At 47.2% G+C, this 23,042-nt stretch overlaps 1 protein-coding gene across 4 annotated transcripts in view; it reads left to right on the top strand.

Moving 5' to 3' along the window:
* Glut4ef (Glucose transporter 4 enhancer factor) overlaps positions 1–23,042 on the top strand; it is a 123,841-nt gene extending 100,799 nt beyond the window's left edge. For 3 of the 4 annotated variants that reach the window (XM_076818818.1, XM_076818820.1, XM_076818821.1), the window contains exons 6-9: positions 7,761–7,861; positions 8,053–8,323; positions 9,392–9,493; positions 11,166–23,042. In XM_076818818.1, coding sequence (XP_076674933.1) covers positions 7,761–7,861; positions 8,053–8,323; positions 9,392–9,493; positions 11,166–11,384 — 693 coding nt within the window. In that variant the 3' untranslated portion in view covers positions 11,385–23,042. The remainder of the gene's footprint in view (positions 1–7,760; positions 7,862–8,052; positions 8,324–9,391; positions 9,494–11,165) is intronic. The other variant, XM_076818819.1, reaches the window with a different exon arrangement.

Here is a 23,042-nt window from a genome sequence, read left to right as displayed (position 1 = left end):
GTTGTTTCGTGAAGGCGCCGCGAGGGACGCACGCCGCCGAACGGAGACGTAAACAACGTCTCCGCGCATGCGCGACTCTTCCCTCCTGCGCTCTTGCTCTCGAGCACATCAGTCTGTCCTTCTCCTTCGGTGCGTCGCTCTCTGCCCCGCTGCCGGGGCCAGGCAACCATCGTTTCATCGCGTTCACGCTGGTGGCGCTGACCTTCGTAATGGCGGCGATCACGCCGGTAAATCGGGATTTATCGCTTGTATCTCGAGCGGAGGGAAACCACCGTACGGGTGATAGAAAGTCCCGGTAATTGGGCAGTAATGAATTACGATGAATTTGCTCCTCTCTTCTTGCTGGGACAGAATTTTCGTGGCGCCCCTTCGCCGCGATCGGCCGCGGATTAAAAACAGTTGAATATCCTGACGCAGTTACATCGTGACTCACGGATGTTCAACCGTTCTCCTCCCTCCTCTCACGTGCTCGGAGCGATTCTCTTTCTCTGTTCCCTGTGTCGTCGACCCCTGTTCTTGCTTGGAAATTGCGCCGAATCGCGCGAGTTCCAGCGTGTTTCTCTGTGTCCGTAGAGTTTTGCGGCGTTTCAATTTCTACGGGTTAACGACGCCGAACAATGCCAGAACTACACCGCCGGCCCGTGACTTTTTGTCTGCCCGTATCAACGGACCGCCTCCCCGAGCCTGGCGTTCGAAAATAATAGTAGCAGGCCGGGCCCCTGCCCGCAGACGCGCGTCACTCAAGGTGGTAACGTTAAAGCGCGAAATAATAAGCGCGCAATAATTTCTGCGGTTTACTACCGGGTTAAGGGGGGGAGGAGCATAAAATACGCGCGGCTGAAAATCGCCTGCGGATCGTTATGGGTTTTTTCGCTGCGTCATTTCGTTGCCCGGTGAGTCCAGCTATTACCGGGGTCCCTTATCTGTTGCTCTAAAAACTTTCTAATCTCCCCGTCGGCCGTCACTCCCGTGACATCTGCTCGGCCCTCGCCGCCGCGATATCCCCCCATAACAAACCCATAGATTTTTTCCTCTCTCGCCACCCCGTATATGCGCCGTGTGTTGGTGCGTAAAGCGTTTGTGTGTTGCTCTGAAAAGGGTCAACGTCCGACCCTCACCACACGCCACGGATCGACGCGCCAACACACAGAAGCCTGGTTTGTTTTGGTTTCCCGGGCGTTACCCTCGCCTCCCCACTTCTCTTGCCGACCGAGAAGTCCTCTCCTCTCTTTCTTTCCCTCTTCTTTGCCCGCCCTCCTGCGCGCTTGGTCCTCTTTCACCCAGGGGGTTCCCGCGCGGCCACATCCGACCGGCTCTCTCCGTGAAAGCCGCCCGGCGTGTGTAGAAGTGACGATGCGATTCCAAAATGGGAATTGACATCGAATTATAGCGTGACGTCAAGGATCGTACACAGCCGCACGTCGGTGGGCGCGCGAGGCGACGATACGGAGCGGTAGCACAGGGGAAGATGCGTTCGTCGACTCGCTGCGACGCATTTTGCGTAAAATTGAGGTTAGAATCCGCGGGACGGATCGATGGATAGATAGTTAGGTCGAAAATCGTATCTGAACTATCGATATTGGTATTTCAATAATGGGAATGCAATGATAGGATAATGTTATGGTAATAACAATAGTAATAGCTTTATTATAGAACAGATACTGGAAAAGGAACATATTGCAAAATGTAGTGGTTCGTGTGAATGCGTGGAAAGAAGGGTAGAGCTGTGGCGCTGCTACTGCCGCGATAATAATGATCGAGAAACGGTCTAACGATCGTTTCCAAGGAAGCCCAGCGTGACTAGAGACGCGCGGAGAAAGCGAGAGCCACCGGTGGAAAGCAAGTCGTCGCGGCGCGACTAGCTTCGGATCGATTTTCGTGGCTGTGTCGCGCTGGTTGCGTTCACCTCGGCGGTGAATGCTCGATTCGATGCCATAGCGCGGCGCGTGCACGGTAGCCGCCACGGTGCGAGGCGAAACAAACACACCCGGCGCACGGAGAAAGAGGGACCTTGCTTGGAATTTTCATTCGCCGAGCGGCGTGCCGCGGGTCGGTTTGGCGTGGATCATCGCATGCACGGGTCTAATTATAAGCGATTCGAGGCTGCGCCCGAAACAGACGCCAGACGTGCATGCGTGACTTGATAGACGGACGTTAGATTCCAGAGGGCGTGCACGCTCGTGCTGGACATTCCATGCGAACTCGGACAGATTTCGGAGTAAGTTTTCGTAGATTGCTGAAATTTCAATATGTTGTAGTCTTTAGCGATATTTAAACGTACCTCAAAGGATTTTTGAAAATTTTCGAAAATTACGATTTTACAGCTGTTTCAAGTTAAGTGCTAACTTTTTTACAATGCATTGTAGCTATGGAAGTAGGAAGCGGATGGAGATGAGCTTTACGGTGCTTATAGAGAAGACATTGAAGTCTTAAGAAAAAATTATTTCAGTTTAAAAAAAAAATTTGAACCATTTTTGTGCAATTATTTTAAACAATTGCAGGTTTTTAACATCGGGAGCGGATTTTAAAAGTCTGAAAAGGAGAATATAGTTCTATCCTTCCCCTTGATGGAGAAAATTTAAAAAATATGGACATTTTAAAATTGGCCCTGTAAAAATTGCCGAAAGTTGACGCTGCGTCGCCCAGCACCGCGGTACTCGCAGCGGCCAAGCGGCTACACCTGATATTCTTATACAGGATTCTCGAAAATGGTAAGTATTTGAAAAAAACTGAAGGAGGAAAACTCTTACTGTTTTTTATATCCAACATAACACAGTATTTCAATTTTTGGTGTTCGCAATATTTTCCTTGAAACGAGGGTTACTTTCAGTTTTTTAAATGGAATGCTATATATTTGATTACCCAATATGAAAGCAACTGTCAAGACAAATTCAAAATATATTGAACTATCTATCTGGTAGATTGAGTTTCTTTCTTTCATTCCTACACTTGTGTGGCCTTGAAGGTCATAGTATACCATATGGTTGAATTTGTCTTAACAGTCGCCTTCATATTTGGTAATCAAATATATAGCATTCCATTTAAAAAACTGAAAGTCACCCTCGTTTCAAGGAAAATATTGCAAACTCCAAAACTTGAGATACCGTATTATGTTGAACATAAAAAACAGTAAGAGTTTTCCTCCTTCAGTTTTTTGCAAATACTTACCATTTTCGAGAATCCTGTATAAGAATATTAGGTGTAGCCGCTTGACGCGGTGCTGGGCGACGCAGCGTCAACTTTCGGCAATTTTTACTGGGCCAATTTTAAAATGTCCATATTTTTGAAAAATTTTCCATCAAGGGGAAGGATAGAACTATATTCTCTTCTTTTAGATTTTTGCATTTGTTTAAAATAATTGCACAAAAATGGTTCAATTTTTTTTTTAAACTGAAATAATTTTTTCTTAAAACTTCAATGTCTCTATAACCACCGTAAAGCTCATCTCCATCCGTTTACTACTTCCATATCTATAATGTATTGAAAAAAAGTTAGCATTTAACTTCAAACAGCTGTAAAATCGTCATTTCTCAAAATTTCGAAAAATCTTTTGAGACGCGTTTAAATATCACTAAAGACTACAACATATTGAAATTTCAGCAATCTACGAAAACTTACTCCGAAATCTGTCCGAGTTTTCATGGAATGTCCCGTGCGTGCTCCGTTTCCTGTAGGACGTGTGATGAACTAAGGGAAGACAGAATGGTAGCGCAAACGAGCTCGCAGCTAGGGGCCATCCTTAAATTACGCAAGGGTAATTTTTACGAATTCTTACCCCCTCCCCCCAGTATAAGAATTCGTAAGATTTGACATTCCAACCCCCTCCTTACGTAATATTTTTTACACTTAATTTTTTTAGTTATTAAAATTCTTTTAAAGGTTTATATAATAATTCATTTAACTTGGTTTGGGGAAATTGAAACTAAAACTACTTTTCTGGATCACTAATGATAGAATTTATATTCATTTAAAACTAGGTCAAACAATATTACGTAAGACGCTACCTGACTCCCCCTCTTGTAAGAAACCGTAAGAAATTCGCGACCCCTTAAAACAGAATCTTGGCAACATTTTTCCACACGAACGCTTCGAATCCATTACTATCAATCGATCCATCGCATAAATTCCAGTTGACCAAGAAACTTCGGTAGTTTGCGTTCAAACAAAAATACTCGCGAGCGGTTCGAACCCGTCACTACTTTCGCCAAATAGCACTCAGGTCCGTGCACACGAGCCATTAACCAACGAACGGGGCGGGGGGAAGTGTCCGATTCCGCGGGAAGTAGCGGGAAGTCCCCGAAAGTCGATTCTTTCCTCGATCCTAGGATAGCCATCCAGACTGCCGGCAACATCGTATCCGTTGCACCCACGGACGACTCTAGCACACGGCAACCCTGTCCGCTTACTCATCCCTGGCCAGCTCGAAACACCGCACGAGATCGTCTTCTCCTCGGGAGATTTACATCTCTCTTTCTTCTCGATCGCGGCTTGTTCGTTTTTTCACCGTCTTGCCAATGGGACAGAGCGTGACCAATCGCGGCGCTCGGCATTGTACCGCGCGCTCGCGCGCGCACGCCGCCGGTGCAACCTGTTAACGAAGCAGTCTACTCCAATTTAGAATCTCTTTTTGCTCTTCCATCGAGATCCGCCTACCTGTCGATTTCAGATATTTTAAGAGAGAGCCCGGCTGCGACTGTTCAGCAGGCCGCGATGGTAGATCGAGTTGGCCGAGGGCGGTCCGTATCCACGATTACGAACGAACGTAACCGAACGCAGCTCGAAAGCCGGCACGGCGAGAGGGAAAAGGATCGCGGGCGCGCGGGCTGACTCGTTGGAGGCAAGGCAGGCAAGCCAGGCAAGGCAAAGCAAAGGGAGAGCATTGCCTGCCAACCGGCATAGAAGGTCTGTGACCTCGGTAATGCCTATGCTACGCCGTACGCCGCTGCCCGCGTTGTACCGTTCCAGAGGTGATGTCACGGGTAAAAAGATCCTTGAACAAGCGAACGATTTTTCGCGGGGACAACCGTTTTTCCTGTCACGAAGCTACCTGGAAAACTCCGGGCGTTATGGGAACTGTCCGTATAGGCGTTTTCCGTGACTCACGCGCGGATGGAGGGACTCGCGTCGCTGTGGAACCGCACTTGTGGCTCTTTCCAGCGGTATCGGTTCTTAAACTTCAACGGAGCAGCGTCCTGGTTTCAGTCTTCGGCACTGTGTATTTCGATGCGACTCGTGTCGGCTCGGTTTTTATATAGCAGTTGTTAATGGCACAGATTTCCCAATCCATTAATCTTGCGCCAACAGCTACCAGATCTACAATGCTTATCCGCGGCTATAAAATCTCCCGTCGTATATCACTTCGGATCAGCGCAAAACTTACTTTCCCCTCAATTGCATACTCTTGCGCGCCCATTGTGTTGCCGCGCAGCTGCTTACCGGCGAGACATTTACGACTGCGGTAATTTCGTTGTTTAGCCTCCCCTTTACACGTGTACGCCGTGGCGTACGAGAGGCGAGCATCCTTAGAGGTAACATTCGTACTTTCACAGCGCTAACGCACAGGCTCCCCTTATCACTGTTCAATTCCAACGTCAGACGCACTAATGCCACCGTGAAAAACTGTTTCTCCAGCACGGTGGACCTTAATAAACCTTTCGAACCTACCCACCACACTTTCTCAATTAACCGCTGCCGTTCTTCCAGGAAGTTACCTCGACTTCCAACTACGTGGCTATCATTTTGAGAAAAATCGACGAATTAAGAAAATGAAGGTTTTTCAACCTAACTGAGATTTACAATCAGCCCGGAGCCTTAGTTACTTAAGGGGTCAGGCTCAGGCAGAAGGCTGAAAAAGGGTGGTCTTTGGGAATTTTTTACTCGAAAGCTATAGCACGTTTCTCAAAAAATCTTTTTTCCTTTTGAGGATTGCATCTAGCAGCGTGCATCGGAATTTTTTTATTTAAAAATATTTAGCAATAACTAAGTTATTGTCCATCACTCGAAGGTTCTCTAAAAGAAAGGCTTCTGCGGTGGCCACTGCTGCTCGAAAGTCGATCATCTAAAATAAAAAATTCAAAAGAATTTACTTATTATATTGTATTGTCTAGCATTTGAACGAAGGATTTTTCGAAATATTGATTTGGGAAAAAATGGCTGATGTTTAAAGTAAAAGTTTTAATTTTTATCATAAATCGTGCCTGATTCTCGTCAATTAAAAGAAAACTAAGCATCGGATAAAAAATCCTTCGTTCAAATACTAGATAATATAATATAATAAGTAAATTCTTTTGAATTTTTTAACTTAGTTATTGATAAATATTTTTAAATAAAAAAATTCCGATGCACGGTATTAATGGTAATTCTTCGTTTTGGGGACCCGTAAATTTTCCAGTATTTTCAGGAGAATCATGATTGCTGTTATATTTTCCGAAAAGTCATTCATATCAAATACATATCTGTGGATATTAAATGACAAACGCATCTTTTGAATCTTTTTGAAGAGATTCTCCATTACCTATGCAACAATTCCACATCGTCCAACGAAGGCGATTTTGAAAATTTTGAAAAATAAAGAAATGGTGAGAGATCAAAGGTAAAGTTAAATTTTTCTAAGAGAAAAATCCACCTTTTTCCTTTATAAATAATAAACGGGGAATCGAAATAAAAAAAGCCTTCGTTGGACGATGCGGAATCTTATTATGATTCTGCATGCAAAATTTGAAGTAAATTGGTTGAACGTAGCGCGAGTTTTTAGGGCCACCGTTTAGCCGTCTAAAATCGAGAGACTTTCGGACATGTATTCGTAACTTCCGAAAAACAATAGTTTTTTAACTGAAACTTTTTTTATAAGTAGTTCATAATACTATGTAAACATAGTTAAAAAACGGGAAATCTGCATCAAACCGTTGACTTGTAAAAAAATCCACAAAATGTATACATTTTCCGAGGGTTCAAACGGGTGTACCCCCTTAACGACCGTTAAACTCAGGACAACCCCCACTTTTCAGCTTTCCGAAAACCGTACATATATATATATTACACGCAATTCTTCCAGTGAGAAGCACTTGAGCACTTCAGTCCGAATAGTCTGGACACGAGAATCTAGTTCTGAATCTATAATCTAGTATTTATCTGTAATCGTCTTAGTTTCCGTTACTTGTACAAAGTTATTTAATAAAATAAAAGTAATACGAAAAATACGGAATACAACAACGGAACACTAGATAGGAGATACGTTCTTAGTCCTTTGAGAAGAAAATCGTCGAAGCAATGTGGCTAGCCCGTTGCGCACGCACCGCGATGGATTTCGAAAGCCCGATCGCGGTCGGCCTCGTGGTGGCTAGCAGCGTCCTATCGTTCCTGGATCAATAGCACGTGATCGCGACAGCTCCGCGCCGCACTATCCGGGCATATAAACAAAGAAACGCGCAGGCTAGCCCCCGCGCATCGATTTCCCCTTTGGCGGGAGCGCGAGTGCCGCTTGCGTACGGACGATTCACGCCAGGGCGCGTCGATCGTCCAGCCGTGAGGCGCCCTCAAAGGGCCGATGTTATTTGCCGAAATCATTGCCGGCAATCGAAGCTGCCCCGCCGACGGCGGGGCCGGCTCGATCCGCCTCGAAATCCACTTTTTGCCGCGCTTCCGTCGACCGGGACGGGGAAAAACGAGGGGCGCCCGCGAGGCTCGTGCGTTGACCCGTCCCCCGGCTGATGTAACCGTAACCGTCGTTTCGCCGTCCTCAGCGTTACCTATGCTTTCAGGCGAACGCGGCGGTGGTGTTCAAATGCACTTGGCCAGGCTGCCTGGAGATCAAAGCGACCGTCGCGCTTATCGAGGAGCACGTGCGCCAATCACACTTGGGGTAAGTGGCGAGGCGCAACAAGTCCCGCGAAAATCCGGGGCCGTTTGCGAGGTCGTGCGCCGATTAACCTTGAACCGAGCGATAAGATAACTTCGCGGCCTCCTTCCCCCGGCTCGCGAAGGGACGCGCGCGATCTTGCGCGCCGCCTGCGTGGGTGGACGGCAGATTTGACACGGGGTGACGTTTTGCAGGCCGAAGAAGTCGAAGGGCTACGACAACGAGGAGGACGATGACATGTCCGACCACGAGGAGGAGTTCTATTATCAGGAAGTCGCTGTGGATCATATGAGCTCCCCGCCGACGATGTCGCACCGCGACATGGCCAGGCCTCCTCACGAGGATCCCGAGTACCAGAAGCAGCTTCGCCTGGAAGCTATCCCCGCTGCTAGTAACAATAATGCTGAGAGCGTGATGGTGGGGATCAGAGAACGGAACGCAGCGTTCACTATTTCACAATCGCCGGTGGGTAGAGTGGCTGCGAGGGGAGATTGATAGTAGGGCAGGGTAAAGGATGATTCCTTGCGAATGTATAAGCGCGCAGTTTCGAGTAGAATTCGACATTCGCTACGCATTTTGTTAACCATACTTTGGTCCTCGCACAGTCAGCTAGTTCGATTCCGACGCTCTGGTGGAAATTGCGGCTGCCAGTGGCGCACGCAGGATTTAATCTTGGGGCAGAGAGTTGAAGGGATACAAATGTGTTTAAGGGGACGTTCTACCCCTGTCGGTCGAAAAATCCGCCACTTTTCGGGGATGGTTTTTATAATGAAATACACAGTTAACGGTTTCGAATTTCGGGGGGTTTATTGCACCACTCTTGAAATACAAGAAAATATCTTTGTTGTTTGTTTATTTTGCTTGTTTACTTAAATACTTCGCGGCGAAGTTGACGCTTTCAGAATTGCTGGCGGTTGAAATTTCGGACGACTGGGTCATCGGAAATAAAGGAACCAAACGTGTTTTTAATTTGCATAAATATCTTAAGACTTTTTAATATTTTCACAGATTTTGTATCTATTAAGTCGACCGACTCCCATTCTAATAATTTTCGTCGAAAATTGTTCTTCCGTGGAAAGCGAGATAACTATAATCCTGCGAATTAGAAATACGTTTGGTTTTTTTATTTCCGATGGTCCAGTCGTCCGAAATTTCAACCGCCAGCAATTCTGAAGCCGCCAAATTCACTGCGAAATATTTATGTAAACAAATGAAATAAACAAACGACGAAGATTTTTTTCTTGTATTTCAAGAGTGGTACAATATACCCCACGTTTAATCCTATTTCTTTTATTGTTTTAATACTTATTCACTTCGCGTGGTAGCGCGGTATTTTTGATTTCATTTAATTTAGAATTATTTAGAGAACGATAAGACGGCACTGATGTACACCTAGGACCGTAAACAAAGGGGACTTTTTTTACCTATAAGTAATTTTTTTAATCAAAAATCGGAATGTGCACTTGAAAGCTTATAATTTAAAGAGTATTTTACAAAAAAAAATGACGATAATTCATGTTGTTCGCCGTGCAGCTGCTGTTGAACAGAGCAGGGTCGTCACGTAAGGAGTTGGCGGTGCCTGAAATATCTCCTCTGGGTGTCATCCAAACGAAAAAAAGAAAAATGTCTCTTAAAGTATGTAAAAGAAATTAGCATTTATCATACGCTATTTTTTAAAAGAAAAAGTATGTTTGAACTTTAATTCAACCTCGTAACGCAATTTCTCGGACGAATTTCATCGGTTTTTTAATGATTGAAACCAAACTACGGCTATTACATAAAAATCCGTATGATAAAGGCTAGATATTGATGTGAGAAATATTCGTGCCAAGTTTCATTGAAATCGGTTGAGTAGTTTTTGAAATAACGTTGGCACCGATTTACAAAACGTAGTTTCGAGAAAACCACGATTAAAGTTTAAGGTACAGCTAAACTGAAAGAATGTTTCTCCTTGAATTTATAAAAAATCGGCGATTCCGGGGCCCCAGAATTGACTTTCCTTTGCTGGTTGTAGCTTCTCCAAATTCTTTACTGGAAAAACATCGATTGTTTCGACCATTCTAGATGTATGTAACCCCTTAAAGAATAAAATCCAGTTTTCTATTCTTCTTACAAAGCGCCTCCATTCAGGGGGTGCCAGGGTCTCTTGCCCCCTTCTGGGTGCGCCACTGCTGGTGGCTAGTGATCCACTTCCCAGTGTTCTGCTCTCCTTACTTAAAATGTCCTATCTAGCGTTTCGCCATTTTTCCAGAAATGCTGAAATATTTGAAAGTTCCTCGCACCTTTTACCATTTAAGTAAAATTAGAAAACACTGCGTGTTTCTTAGAGATCTAGAAACAGTCTAATTACTTTATTTTTTTTTACAATGACGGCACAAAGATAATAATAAAACTGCAGTTTTCTCGGACGTTTCGAAATGCTAGATCGGACCTTTTAACTGAGGAGGGCAGTGTTGGTATCCATTTACTGAACATCTGCAGAGTATTCCTGAAACATGCTTGGAATCGAATAGCAATAGCTGGCCACACACGGGGAGGTTTCCCCGCGGTCTTCGTCCGTCGCGTTTCAAGTCTACGGACTTAATTGCATGTTAGTGATGCGTGTCTATGATCGATTTATACCGTCACGGTTCTCGTGACAAACTCCAACCGCGCGACAAAACAGTTGTTCAACGTGCAGTTTTCGTCTGCAGATAAAAAGCGTCAGGTCGAAATTGAAAAAACTGTAAAAACTTACTGTTACAATATTACATTATAGTAACGTCATCTAAAGACATTGATACAGCAGTATTCTTTTGGGCAATTATGTGTATTCCAATCACAGCACAGCACAAATTACGTTGTTTATTATTACGCTTAAACGTATTTCGTTTTGTGCAACTCCGTGCGAGTCTGCACGACAACTGAGAAAACTTTCAGCGAATTGAAAGAGTCCACGGTTTCGATGAAATCCGCGGATAAACCAGCGGTTTTCATCCCTAAACGCGCAGTTGCATCTGTGACCGATTTATCCAATTCAATTTGTCTCTGAACTTTCGTCGTACGTTAGTGGGAATTCGCAGTTTCGATAAAAGACCGCGGGGAAACCTCCCCGTCTGTGGCCAGCTAATGCTACAGTAAAGCTCGCGAAACGAGTACCAACCGCGTGAAGTGGGCCGCTGCCCCCCGGCACACGCGTGTCAACGCTGTCAGAATCGAACGAGCCAATTGTACCGGCCCTGCTACGAATCAACCCCTCCCCGTTTAATGGAAACTTGCGCGCAGAGGGTGGCTTACTAGCTCGTACTATATAATCCTCCGTTTACAGGGGACGCCGATCAAGCACATAAAGCTGTCGCCGAGGCCGTTCCAGGCGTACCAGCAGAACATGGGCCTGCTGACAGTGTCCACGGGGAAGATGCCGTCGTCGCCGCGGCGAATACGCGGCGAGACGAAGAAGTGCCGCAAGGTATACGGTATGGAGCACCGCGACCTCTGGTGCACGCAGTGCAAGTGGAAGAAGGCCTGCAGCCGTTTCGGCGACTAGGCCAAGCGACCGCCCCGTTCGTATGTCCGCGGGCGGAGATCGTCGCCGAGCCGACCCCAGAGTTTGCCAATGCTACGTTAACAAAAAAAGAGAGAGAGAAAGAACGAAAGAAAGAAAGAAAGGAAAAAGAGCAGATGAAACACCTCTCGCCAACTGCCAATCGCCGGCCCGCGTGGTCGTCGTCGTCGTCGTCGCCGTCGTCGTCTGTCGTTGGTCGCGACGGCGACAGTCACGGGCGACACTGGCGCGGGAGGAGCCGTCGACCAGAGCGATCTCGTCGCTCCCGGCTCACCCTGCGCGTAGCAGCAGCCGCTCACGGGCTGTCCCGTGACAAACTTATCGTCCATCATCTTCCAGCACGAACGGTTCGCTCTGTCCATCACGAGACACGACAGCCGCCCTCTCGCGGAGGGGCGTTCGCGTCGGCGAGCGTCGGAACGCCTATTCCTGTTCTTCTTCTACTTGGTCCCCGGTCAGTCGTGTTCCTTTGGTCCCTCTTGGCGGACGGTTCGAGGCGGAACGGACAGAGGGACACGCGTTTGGCGGGTGAAACGTCAATCCCATGACGGATGGCAGACGGTTGAAGAAGCAGCGACGATTCTTAGCGAACGGAGGAAAAGGATCGTCGACGCGTCGGCGTTCGAGTGATAGGGAGTAGAGAATTGGACGCGGAAGATCGTTGCACGAACGACCTCATGGTCGCTCGTCCGGCACTTGGCAAACTCCGTTAGGGTCATTTTTTTTTTAGACGTAATCAAGGGGATATCGATTAGTAGATAGCGAATAATTGGCGTGCGGGACGAGGCATCCTTAGACTGTTGCGCTTTCTCTGTTTCCCTTCCCTTCTCTCTCTCTCTCTATCTATACTTCTATCTCTCTCTCTTTCTCTATCTCTCCCTGTATCCCTGAATGGAAGAGAGCGCGGAACACGGCCTCGTTTCCGGCTCGCCATAACGAAAATTCTTTTGGTTCGGTACGTAGAAGAGACACGCGCTCGCCCGCGATGCCCAGGCGAGCACGCATGTCCCTCTCGATGTGCTGGTTCCCGAACCGACTCTCTTAGGTCATTGCAATAGGTCTTCCTTCTTCCGATGAGGGCGGTCACCGCTCGATTTCCCGCCCTCATTTCGGTCCCCGAGAGCCGACCGTCGCGCGATCCTCGGCGACTGAAAATCGTGAGCCGCGGAGGAGAGGAGTACCGCCGCGTGAGACATCGCGCATCGATTCCAATAAGATTTCGTAGCCACCGCAGACACCCTGAAAGTATGTGACCCACGTTCGACCATAAGTCTAGAAATCGATGCGCGATATCTCGCGTGGTAACTGTAGTAATAAAATCAGTAGGGGGTTGAAGCAGGTAGCGAGCTCGAGCGGCATGAGTTCTTAATTAAGAATTTTTGAACGCTGACGAATTTAGAATATAAGCGCACCGTGGCGAGCAAGCGTCCCGATCGCGGGTGCGCCCCGTAGCGATCGTCGAAAGTCGTATTAGTACCCTCAAGGATATCGCTTTACACATCACTTGAGCATGCCCCGAGTACGTCGCTACGCTCCTTCCGCCCACCTAGCCGCGTTCCCTCCATCCGCGGCGATTATCATTCGATCCCGTCGCCGAGGAGCGCGCGCGGCAACGCGCGGCGAGATCGAGGGAGCGAGGAAGAAGGCCGGACGCGTTCGAATTCAGTTCGACCGATGGTTCTTCCTGGAAGGACGCAGGCGTGCAATTGGAACGCGATTGCGTCTCGAGCGGAGCTAATTGTGATATTTTTCTCTAAATTTTATCGGATATTAAATCGTGGGCCGACGGAGGCTGAGACGGACAAACGAGGATGCACGGCGGCGCGTTCGGCGGCACGCGCGAGAAAACGGGTGGAGGCGCGCGTCGCAACGAGGCGGGAGCAAAATTTTATACACCAATTATTATACTGCCAGATAAACAATTCAGCGAAGCAAAAACGACGAGGAAAAAAAAATGAAGGAGAGGCAGGCGCGCGAGGAAAAAATACGAATACCGAGGCTCGCGGCCTGTGCGGCTGTGTCGAGCACAGGCCCGCGACCTCTCTCGACGACCTAAGCCCGCGTTCGCCGACGAGGGAGCCTGCGCGCGCGAGACGCAGGGGCCTCGCAGTTGAATCGATCGACGCGATCCACCGGCGGCCGATTTTTTGATCGCGCCGCCCGCTTGCGCGCTCCTGTAGCCGTCGACGTCGTTAAACGTGCTCCATTCTCGCTTTCGATCGCTCGCACGACACACGCAAGCCGTCGCGAACACGCGGCACGAGCCGACGCTGATGGAATCGGTTCGAGAATGTCGAGTAACACTTCCCTACGCCCAGCGTTCGATTTCACCACACACAAACGCGAGTAAAGCGCGCGCTTTACTTTTTACAAATCAACTCGCGACTCTTTCACTTCGCGGCTCTATCTTGTTCAATGAAATGTACTCTAATATTTATTTCTTTTTTTTATTTTCTTACTTGGCGGGCCCTTTGACGAATATTCTCCTTTCGCAACTGCTTATCGTAACGTTGGAGGATGATATTTTTTACATCTGTATCGACGAATGAATTCCGCGTGCCTCGTGCTCGACGCGCTTGGCGTACCGATCTTTTCGAAAACGAAGCTGCGTGGGAAAGATTGTTCCGCATTTTTCCGACATATTTCACCGAGGTGGATGGCCGTGTCGGGTTGTACCGCGTGATTCCGGGCGCTGCGTATAATTCGTATTTGTAAAAAGGAAACTGAACGAACAGATTTGATCTCTATGACTTTTGCGACGTGGCAGCGGCGCGAGATCTCCCTCGCGTTCGCCTTCGACCGAGATCGCTCCTGGGGGACGATCCCGCTGCCACTCGGTCGTCAAATTTTTAATCGATTCTTTGTTATTGTTAATTTTATTGTTCGTCTCTTTTAACGATGTAAGCGTTTGCGCGTCTCGTCGCCGCTTGGTGAACAACGCGAACGAAAAATTCGAAGGGTACTTTTCTCAAAGACTACAATAGGGTATAGAAGCCGGATTTGGACGCTGTTCGAATGAATTTTTATCGGAACACAATTCATGCGACGATTCGTTCGATCAAGCTTTCTTCGCGTGTCATTCGCGAATAACGAGAACCGTCGTTCCCGAATGAAATTCGCGCCGCTCGGTCTGTTTTACACATCACTCGAACGAAACCTACACCCACCCCCCCCCGCCCCAGAACTCTGGCAGAATCGTTTCGTATCCGCGAGAGGGGACTACTTCCATCGTGTCGATCGATGCTCATGTTCTAGTACAATTTTACCGCGTAGCGCATTCTTACGTCGTCTCTCTCGCATAATTCTACCGTACCATTAACCTCACGATCGCGCGTCGATATTTAATGTAGTATCACCGTTATTATTATTCTCGCCCCGTTAAACGATAACCGTTACTGAGATTAAGCCACTCGTTTTGTTAGAGCAGGCCACGGTGGAGCGTCAATTAAATGTTTATCGATCGCGCGGCCGATCGGTAAGATTTCATTCGCCGTGACTGTAATCGACAGTTCCCTAGTAGCATTTATTGTTGGCATTTTGATGGCCAACTAATTCCCAACTTGGGGATACTGTGGGCCAACCAGAAATGCTACTAGGGTTTCATTGCGACAATTCAGTTTTACTCGGAGCCAAAGACGGTCCGCGTCGCGTCTCCAATTCCCCTTTCGATCGGTCCGCCAGCTCTTCGCGGTGAACGCTGACGATAGTGATAACGATAAGAGGATCCACCACCGGGGGGGGGGGGGGGCTGTAAAGTTTTAAACGGTTTTCTTGCGTTGTCTACGTACTTAGGTTTTTCTTCTTTTTTTTTCTTTTTTTTTTTAAACGTTCCGAATCGATGAACCGTGCTACGCGAATCGGCGCGGACTCCAACGAATCGGTGAAGAGGGTTTTTCGTCGAGCGTTGGCGTCGGTATGTCAGCTGTGCTCGATCGAACGCAAGAACCAGCTGGTGTAGAAGTCGCTACCGTCGAATAGCGTTGCAATAACGACTGGACAGGTTGCCGGGAAACTTAACCGGAGGGCGACTCGCCGGGAACCATCGCGAGACACTTTCCCCGGTCGATGTAAAAAGAAAGGAAGAATAGAATAGAAAGTAATTGCCGTCCAAATAGGTTCCTTCTGTAGGTCAAAATTGTCATCCGAAATGGTTTATTGGGCGTACAGTTATCGATCGGTGGCGCGCGATTTCCAGAAACACCACGCGTTGGCTCTTGAGATCCCGGCTGGATCTCTCGGGCATTTCGAGTGGCTCGGAAAGAGCTCGGCAATGATTGAGCGGGGTCTATTATCGAAAGTCGAATAATACTACCGATAAAAGGGAAAAATATTGTTATACTCTTCGTGAAGCTATTGAAAGATTCAATAGGAATCGAACACCTAATTATCGCCTTCGTTGCTTAAGCTATGAAGAAGTGGGTGAAAGTTGAATGGAAATAACGTAGTTCCTCTAACGAAATTTGCTCCGTGCATACTTCACTTTGAATTTCGACTTTTACATAAAACTGTTCATGCCTTGAACAGGAAGGAGTATAAAGAAGCGTTCCGTTCGTATTAAATCAGCCTGTACTTCACTGTAAAATCTACGTATATATTTAAGTTGACTGGCGTTTCTGGAGAGGGGCAGATGAAATCATCTGCCCTTCTGCTTTTACACCTGCGTTTCTGTTTCGTTTTACTTTCAACGGTCGGACTTGTTAAAAGTAATTGACACTTTGCGTACACGATCTTCGCGTACCACCGAGCAAGTAGTATTATCCGACACGTGTCGGGCGAAGACCATTTCCCCCAGACCTTCCGGCAAAGCTGGCTCCGAAAGCGGCTCCCTCTGACGTTCGCGCGCGAACTAATCAGAGAAGCCTGGATAACTGACGCTGAACCCTTTCCGTCGAAACGGGTGTTTGAATGTGACGAGAATTTTGGCGGGAATTGAAGCGCAAGGCACTACGCGGATAGCCCAAGTACAAGATTAACGATTGTGCCATTCGAAATGCCAAATATTCCCTGTTCACTCTCTTGTTCGTGAAGTGACATTTCGCAGAAAACGTGAACAAAAAAAAAAAATGGACGATACAGTGGAAGGAAGAGGGCGCTAGGGGAACGATGGGAATGGTGTAGAGAAGCTCCGAGGGGAACGCCGGGGGCGCGTGTGAACGGGATGAGAACGAGAACTTAAAATGATTCGTAACGGAAGCTTTACAGACTTAAAGATACCTCAGGTTTATTTCATAACGAGAATGATAGGCGGGGGCCGTTGCGATCGAAGCGGGTCGCCTCGATCGAGGGAGAGCGGGACGCCATCTGTCGGCAAGCATCGGCGGCGAATCCAGCTGTCGAGCGCTTCGATCGCGACGGGCCCCGACCGATAGGCACTGAAATTATATTTCGTACGTTATACCTTCCTCGCGAAGCTGAACGTGTCAATATTACTTAGTCGAATTCGTTGCATCGAGTCGAGGGACTCGCTCGATATATTGTATAATATTGTAATCGCATTTAAATAGGTCGCCTGAAAACGTTCAAACGCCGGGGACGAATTTAGGCCGAAATTGTACATTACAGCGCCGACTACCCTCCGCGCGACAATAGGCAATTACGTCGCTCTCGCGTCTACAGTGTTGCCGGCAGCGGATTTACCGACGAGAGCGACTTGTGCTCGATCGTCGTCGATCTTGTAATACATATTCTATATCGGAGTTCTCCCGCGCGCCGGCGGCCCCGCGCTCGTATTTGTATTTCACGAGGATTCCCGCGCGTCGGGCTGCGCGCGTGCGCAGAGGCGTCCCCGCGGCTAGCAACACTGTACGCTGCGGCGGCGGAGCGTAGTCCGCGCGCGTATTAACCGGAACACATATATATTCGATCGATTCGACCAGCGAGCCAATTAGGGGCGATCATATTTATATATCATATATATATATATATATATATCAAACGAGCCAGCAGACAGCGATCGCCCCGTAAGGATACCGATCCAGGGCCCTGTCCAGCATGATCGCCGAGATTTCGAAGGTAAAAACAATCGTCGCGGATAACAATGGCCGGGAATTATCATACCAAAACGATCTCATATCGATTTTAATGAAAAAAAATGCAATTTTCGACGGTGCGGTCGACCGGGTGCTCCGTGTTTAAACCGCCCGCGCTCAGAATGGCGACATCTTCGGGCGACGAGATTTGTCGTATGTACCTGTTTAAAAAAAAAAAAAAGAGAAAAAAGGAGAGAGAAAAAGGAAAGCGTTGCCGTAACGATGAGACCAAGACGCGCGGCGTGTGGCGACTAATTAACAGATCGGTGGTCGATGTCGGTTCGAAAAGAAAGAGAACGCGATCCCCTGCCTGGCCGGGGTTGGAGCGTTATTGCGCCTGGTCGACCGCACGAAGCAAAGACATATTATTATTGATAGTATATTATATTATATTATATATTATATATATTATTATATTATATTATTACCATTATTAATTTTTATTAATTATTATCATTATTATTATTACCATCGTCATCGTCATTACCAATCATTCTTCGAAGGTACACGAATACCGTCTATCTAAGTAACCAGCTCGTCAAGTGGTTGTCAGAGAACGCGCGATCCTCGGATCCGTTTCTCGCGGGACTCGTTAGTATTACGCCAATACTCCGTGTCAAATATATGCGTGTGTACCGATTAATTCGCGCGCAGCACCGTCGCGCCGATCCGGCGCGCAGCGACGAGCATGCGCGTCGCGCCCGCCGCGAAATACGAAGAGCGCTGGACCGCGACTAAAGGCCGTCGCGCGCATTTCGGCGAAGATTTCCTTTATAAATTGGTGACCGAGCCGCCGCGACAACTAATTAATTATTATTAATTTCCTCGACTCGCCAGAGTGCGCGACGACCTTAAATGCCACCAGCCACTCTTTCCCCCGATTTCTTTTCTTCTTTTCTCTCCTCAACCCTCCCGCGTGTGTCCGTAATCTGTCGCTGCTGCAGACGCTTTCTATTTATCGACGACCAACGCCGTCTCGTGTAATTAACGCTGCGGTTATGCCACGTTATAAGACACACGGATTATTCTAACGTACACACACACACATTACATAGCTATATACCGACCGAAGGGTGAATTATAAATGCAAAGAAGAGACGTCGGTCACGTTTCAGTGTAAACTTTATCGTCAGACTCCTTATGGTAATAAACCTGTCCAACAAAACCGTACCGAGCTTATTAACTCATCTTGTCCGTTACTTGTTGCACGCTTGTTCGCGCCGCGGATTTTTAGCTCCCTTTCGTTCATTCGCGCGAGCGAATGTTTACGCGTGTCGTTGCAACTTCTGGCAAACATCGTTCCACGCGAGGTTTATTTTTAAGATGTTCGCCGAGGGCGAATTTTTTAATAAAAGCGGAGGTAATTTAGGAATTGTATAATGGACTAAATAACCGTGCTATTAGCTTTTAACGGTTGACAGACATCGCAACGCGACGCCGCGCTGCTAAATTTTACTTTCCGAATTTCGCTTGTCCCCTGTTCTTATCGATTATTTGTTAGGTAGTGTTAATCGACGAGGCAATAAAATTAGCGGTGTATTAAACGCGTAGTTGTATGTTATTGCGTATAATATTCCATTGTGATAGTAACGTAGAGTGTAGCGATTAGAATTAATACCGACTTACCCTGGTTTCGACCGGCAGAAGGTCTTTCATCTGCGTAGCGCATAATATTTATTTCGTTGCTCAAAAGAATACACGTAACTTGTCGGGGGATTGGCGAGAAAATTTCATTACCGCGGGTGCTTTAATACTCGTGCCATTAACGAGACATAACCGCAGCCTCGCGCATTCACCCACCCTCTGAATGGAACCACGTACCAACCCCCGTAGGAATATTTGCAAAATTTAACGGATGATTCTCTCCGAATGACCACTTTATACACAACGCACAATCGATGTCTACGACGTTAGCCTATCGTTCACGGATCCAGTAGCAAATCAACATATTAATGCGCTAACAAAATCTGAGAACCTCGCTTCTGTTAAATTACCGCATAGATAGACAGAGACTGTAGCGGACTTTTTAATAGTTGCCGTTTATCCTTAGACGAGAATAGCGAGCAGGATGATAAGATAAATATGTCGAGCAGTGTTTAATGATAAAGGGCAGCTTCGATGGATATTCCTGCGAGCGCGAAATTCGAATGGGCCGGTATAAGTACCGCGACCTTAATCGATCAACGACTGTCCATTGAAGTAGTTTCATTCGTCTGTGCTCGCCGAGAACAGTGCTCTTAATTACTCGCCCCCGCCGGGTGTATGCAATATTCCGTCGAAGGCGTCGCGCTGTCATTGATAGAATGGAAACAAGGTAGAAACTTTTTGGACAGTCACGCTCAGTGGCGCACTCAGGATTTAATCTCGGGGGAGTCCAGTTGAAGGGTGGAAATATTTTTAACGCGAATTCGGTAAAATTCGTTGGGTGATTATAAAAGTTTATTTAGAGAATAAAATGCAGCTTTTCTTTCTTGTTAAAACGCCCCTTCTGTGGGGGTGCCGGGGCCCCTCCCCCTCTGGGTGCGCCACTGGCTACGCTGAATCTTTATTAGCAACATCCCTTCGACTGTGGAAGCTGGTGTTCGTAGTTTATCGGTATAATACAATCACTGTAGCTATTAGCAGTATCGTTACTAGATTAGAAAAGGAATTTAGGAAACGCTGCAACGAATCTTTGGATATTATTAACCGTACTATTGCGTAAGGATCTGCAGTGTGATACGGGTCAGGATAAATTTGAAAGAACACGAAGAAGCTGACGCGGTGTCTCTTAACGTGTATCGTAACGTGAGCTGTAATGTCGCTGGTAGCGGTGGTGGTGCGTGTAGGGTGGTTCGTTACGATCATTTTTTTTTTTAACTATTTTTAAGTAAAAGTAATCATCTCAGAGTCTTGCGGAAAGAAGTTTGAAAATTTTTCTTTCGAAGTCTCGATGTCCCGTTTGCGATGATAGCGGCGTTTTCTTTTTAGTAAAACCACCCTGCACGCACACTTACCACGTCGCAACGCAATGGTCGTTTGTGAGAATTTCGAAGCGTTTCATCCCCGAGGAACCTTTCGTCCACGCGCCCGAGACCAGCAGCGCGGGTTTCCCGAGGAATGATTTCGAGCAGGGGTGGGTTTCTCGAAGCATCGAAATCTCGAGATCTCGAGAAACTCTGCGAGAATTTGAAAAAATTGAAATATTTTCGTGACTCGAAACTCTCGGAAGCCAAAGTGAATAAATAATCGCTCGCAAGGTGCCTGGAGAATTTTTATATCGTTACATCTTTCTTTAATTATGGTCAATAGAGATTTGCGCAAAAATTTTGTCCACTTACAAAATAGAATCAGCACTTCGAGTTTCGAGAGCGTCGAGCCTCGCAAAGTTTCGGATTCCAGTTTCGAGAATTCGAAAATTAGCTTCGAAAAGCCACCCCTAATTTCGAGGGTGCGCGCGTACATACGTCGCCCCACGCGTCGAATTAGACAATAGACGGCGGCGAGTCGCATTCGTTCCATTAGGTAAAACGACTATTAAATTAGGCTACGCAACATCGACGCGCGACACGCATACACGAAGACTCCTTTTACGCAAAGACTGTCCCCACGCCCGCGCTGTGCGCCGCGTTGCTATTGCCAGCGTCGCACAGGCGTGGTTAGATAATAAAGCATATCAGAATTGGGCACGAACATCGAACATACGTTTTATACGGCTAGGACGCATTCCCATGGCGCACGATCGTCTGTTCTGATACCGGCGAAACGTTGAACTAACACTGAATGCTTGTAACCCACTCGATCCGTCATTCTTTTCTGCGACCAGTTCGAAGGACGGCTCCTTGACGCTATACCCATGCTCTGTCGAAATTCGATTTACATAAGTATAAATACACGCAAGAGGGTTCTGCAGACACAACTAGAGATTACTATATTGTACAAGCCTGTCATGCGAAGCTGTTTGTAAGGAATATTCCCGACACGGTCGTCCAGGTTAACCCTTCGGGTGCTGTGGACGCATGTATGTGCGGGGAACGCCCATGAGCGTTCAGTAGCTGTGGTTAAGAGGTGGGGCTAGAGGCGTCCCGCACGCGGTGACCGTTTGAAACGACGGCACCCGAGTGGTTAACAATGGCTCGTACAGTTACTCGTCCAGTGGAGCGTCCGAGGATAATGTCGTCGCGAGAGCGAAGTACCGAGCGATATAATCGTCCCGCCGATTCGTCGAGGGCTCATGCAATACGCTAATAGCAATAGGTGTACCGTGTATTTGTACGCGCCTCGATTTCGATGCTTGTCCGCCGCGATGTAAACACAGATTGAAAGGACAGGAAGGGCCTTTCATGATCGCTAGAACAGCCGCGGTAGTCCGTGTTACAAGTAGAGCACAAACTGCATTGTGTCTTCGCCGTGAGTCATAAAGAGACGTCGTAAAGCTTCGAAGAAGCAGTTTCTCGACGGTAACCCCCGAATGAAACCGAACCGACCCGAAGAATTGACGCGAGGAGGACTTTTCTCTCTCCTCGAGTTAATCACGAGTGTAATAGGCGAGTTTGCATTTTTTACGCGCAGCGACTTCGCCAGTCACGGAAGTTCGCTGAAAGTTTATTGAGCGATTCAGCCGCGGTCCCTTTTATGGCGCTGCCTCGCGCCCATCGGGTGCGCATATAGCGCGGCGAGGGCGCCTGCGTCGTAGAAACACCTGCGACCGTGCGTGTCGACCTAACAGCGTTCCCTTCTTTATTGTTTACCAGAATACACCGTGGTCTCGTATTAAGTTCGCATCTCACCTCCCTCCTCGTTTTCGGCGACACGTCCACGCAGTTTCTGCCTCGGGGTAACGACCCACCTCGATGCGCTTCAAGTGGAACGCGCGATACTCGATTTTCCAATAAGTTTAAACACTGTGATTGATACCATTCTGTTAGAGAATTAGATAGAAAATTGTCCCTCGGAGAAAGCCTCGATCGACCACGCGACCCCTCGGGGACGTGGCCATCGATCTATTGCGAATAGATCTGGAGCTAGCGATCCTTGAAATTGTCGAATTGATTTTCCTCGTGTGAAACGATCGTGAGGGAAGAAGCGCGCAGGTGCATTTACAAGAAACGTTTCCGTCGAGTCGAGCACGAAGGTGAACATAGAAATGGAGTAACGCGACGGAGGAGGTATGCAACGTGCGTACTCGCGGCGTAGGGATGAGCGCAGAGGTGTGGAGAATAAACGAGGACATCGTGGTTCAGGTAATGGATATATTGTACTAGAAGGTGGAGAGAAATATTTAACCAGGAAGTAAGAAATTTCAAGCTACCCGTACGCTAGCCGAATAATATTGTATAAGCCTTTTGAGATGATTATTGTTATTGTATATGTATATACATATATTATATATGAGCCGACATAAAGATCGTAGATGGTAGCCGAACCGATCGACGACGACGACGATGACGATGATGAGAAACGAGATAATAATGTAATGTAGCCGTACGATTAACATTATCGAGCATTATATTTTATTAATAATTCTGTGTTATATATATAATAATGGCCGGTTATTATATATATAATGGACACATAGACGTACCTATGTAAGTATTGTGTTACATAGAATATATGTTATTACGAACCCTTC

The sequence above is a fragment of the Andrena cerasifolii genome, chromosome 8 (assembly GCF_050908995.1).
Source record: "Andrena cerasifolii isolate SP2316 chromosome 8, iyAndCera1_principal, whole genome shotgun sequence".
Lineage (NCBI taxonomy): Eukaryota > Metazoa > Arthropoda > Insecta > Hymenoptera > Andrenidae > Andrena > Andrena cerasifolii.
Note: the sequence above shows the minus strand (reverse complement) of the source record. Positions and strands in the feature narration are given on the sequence as shown.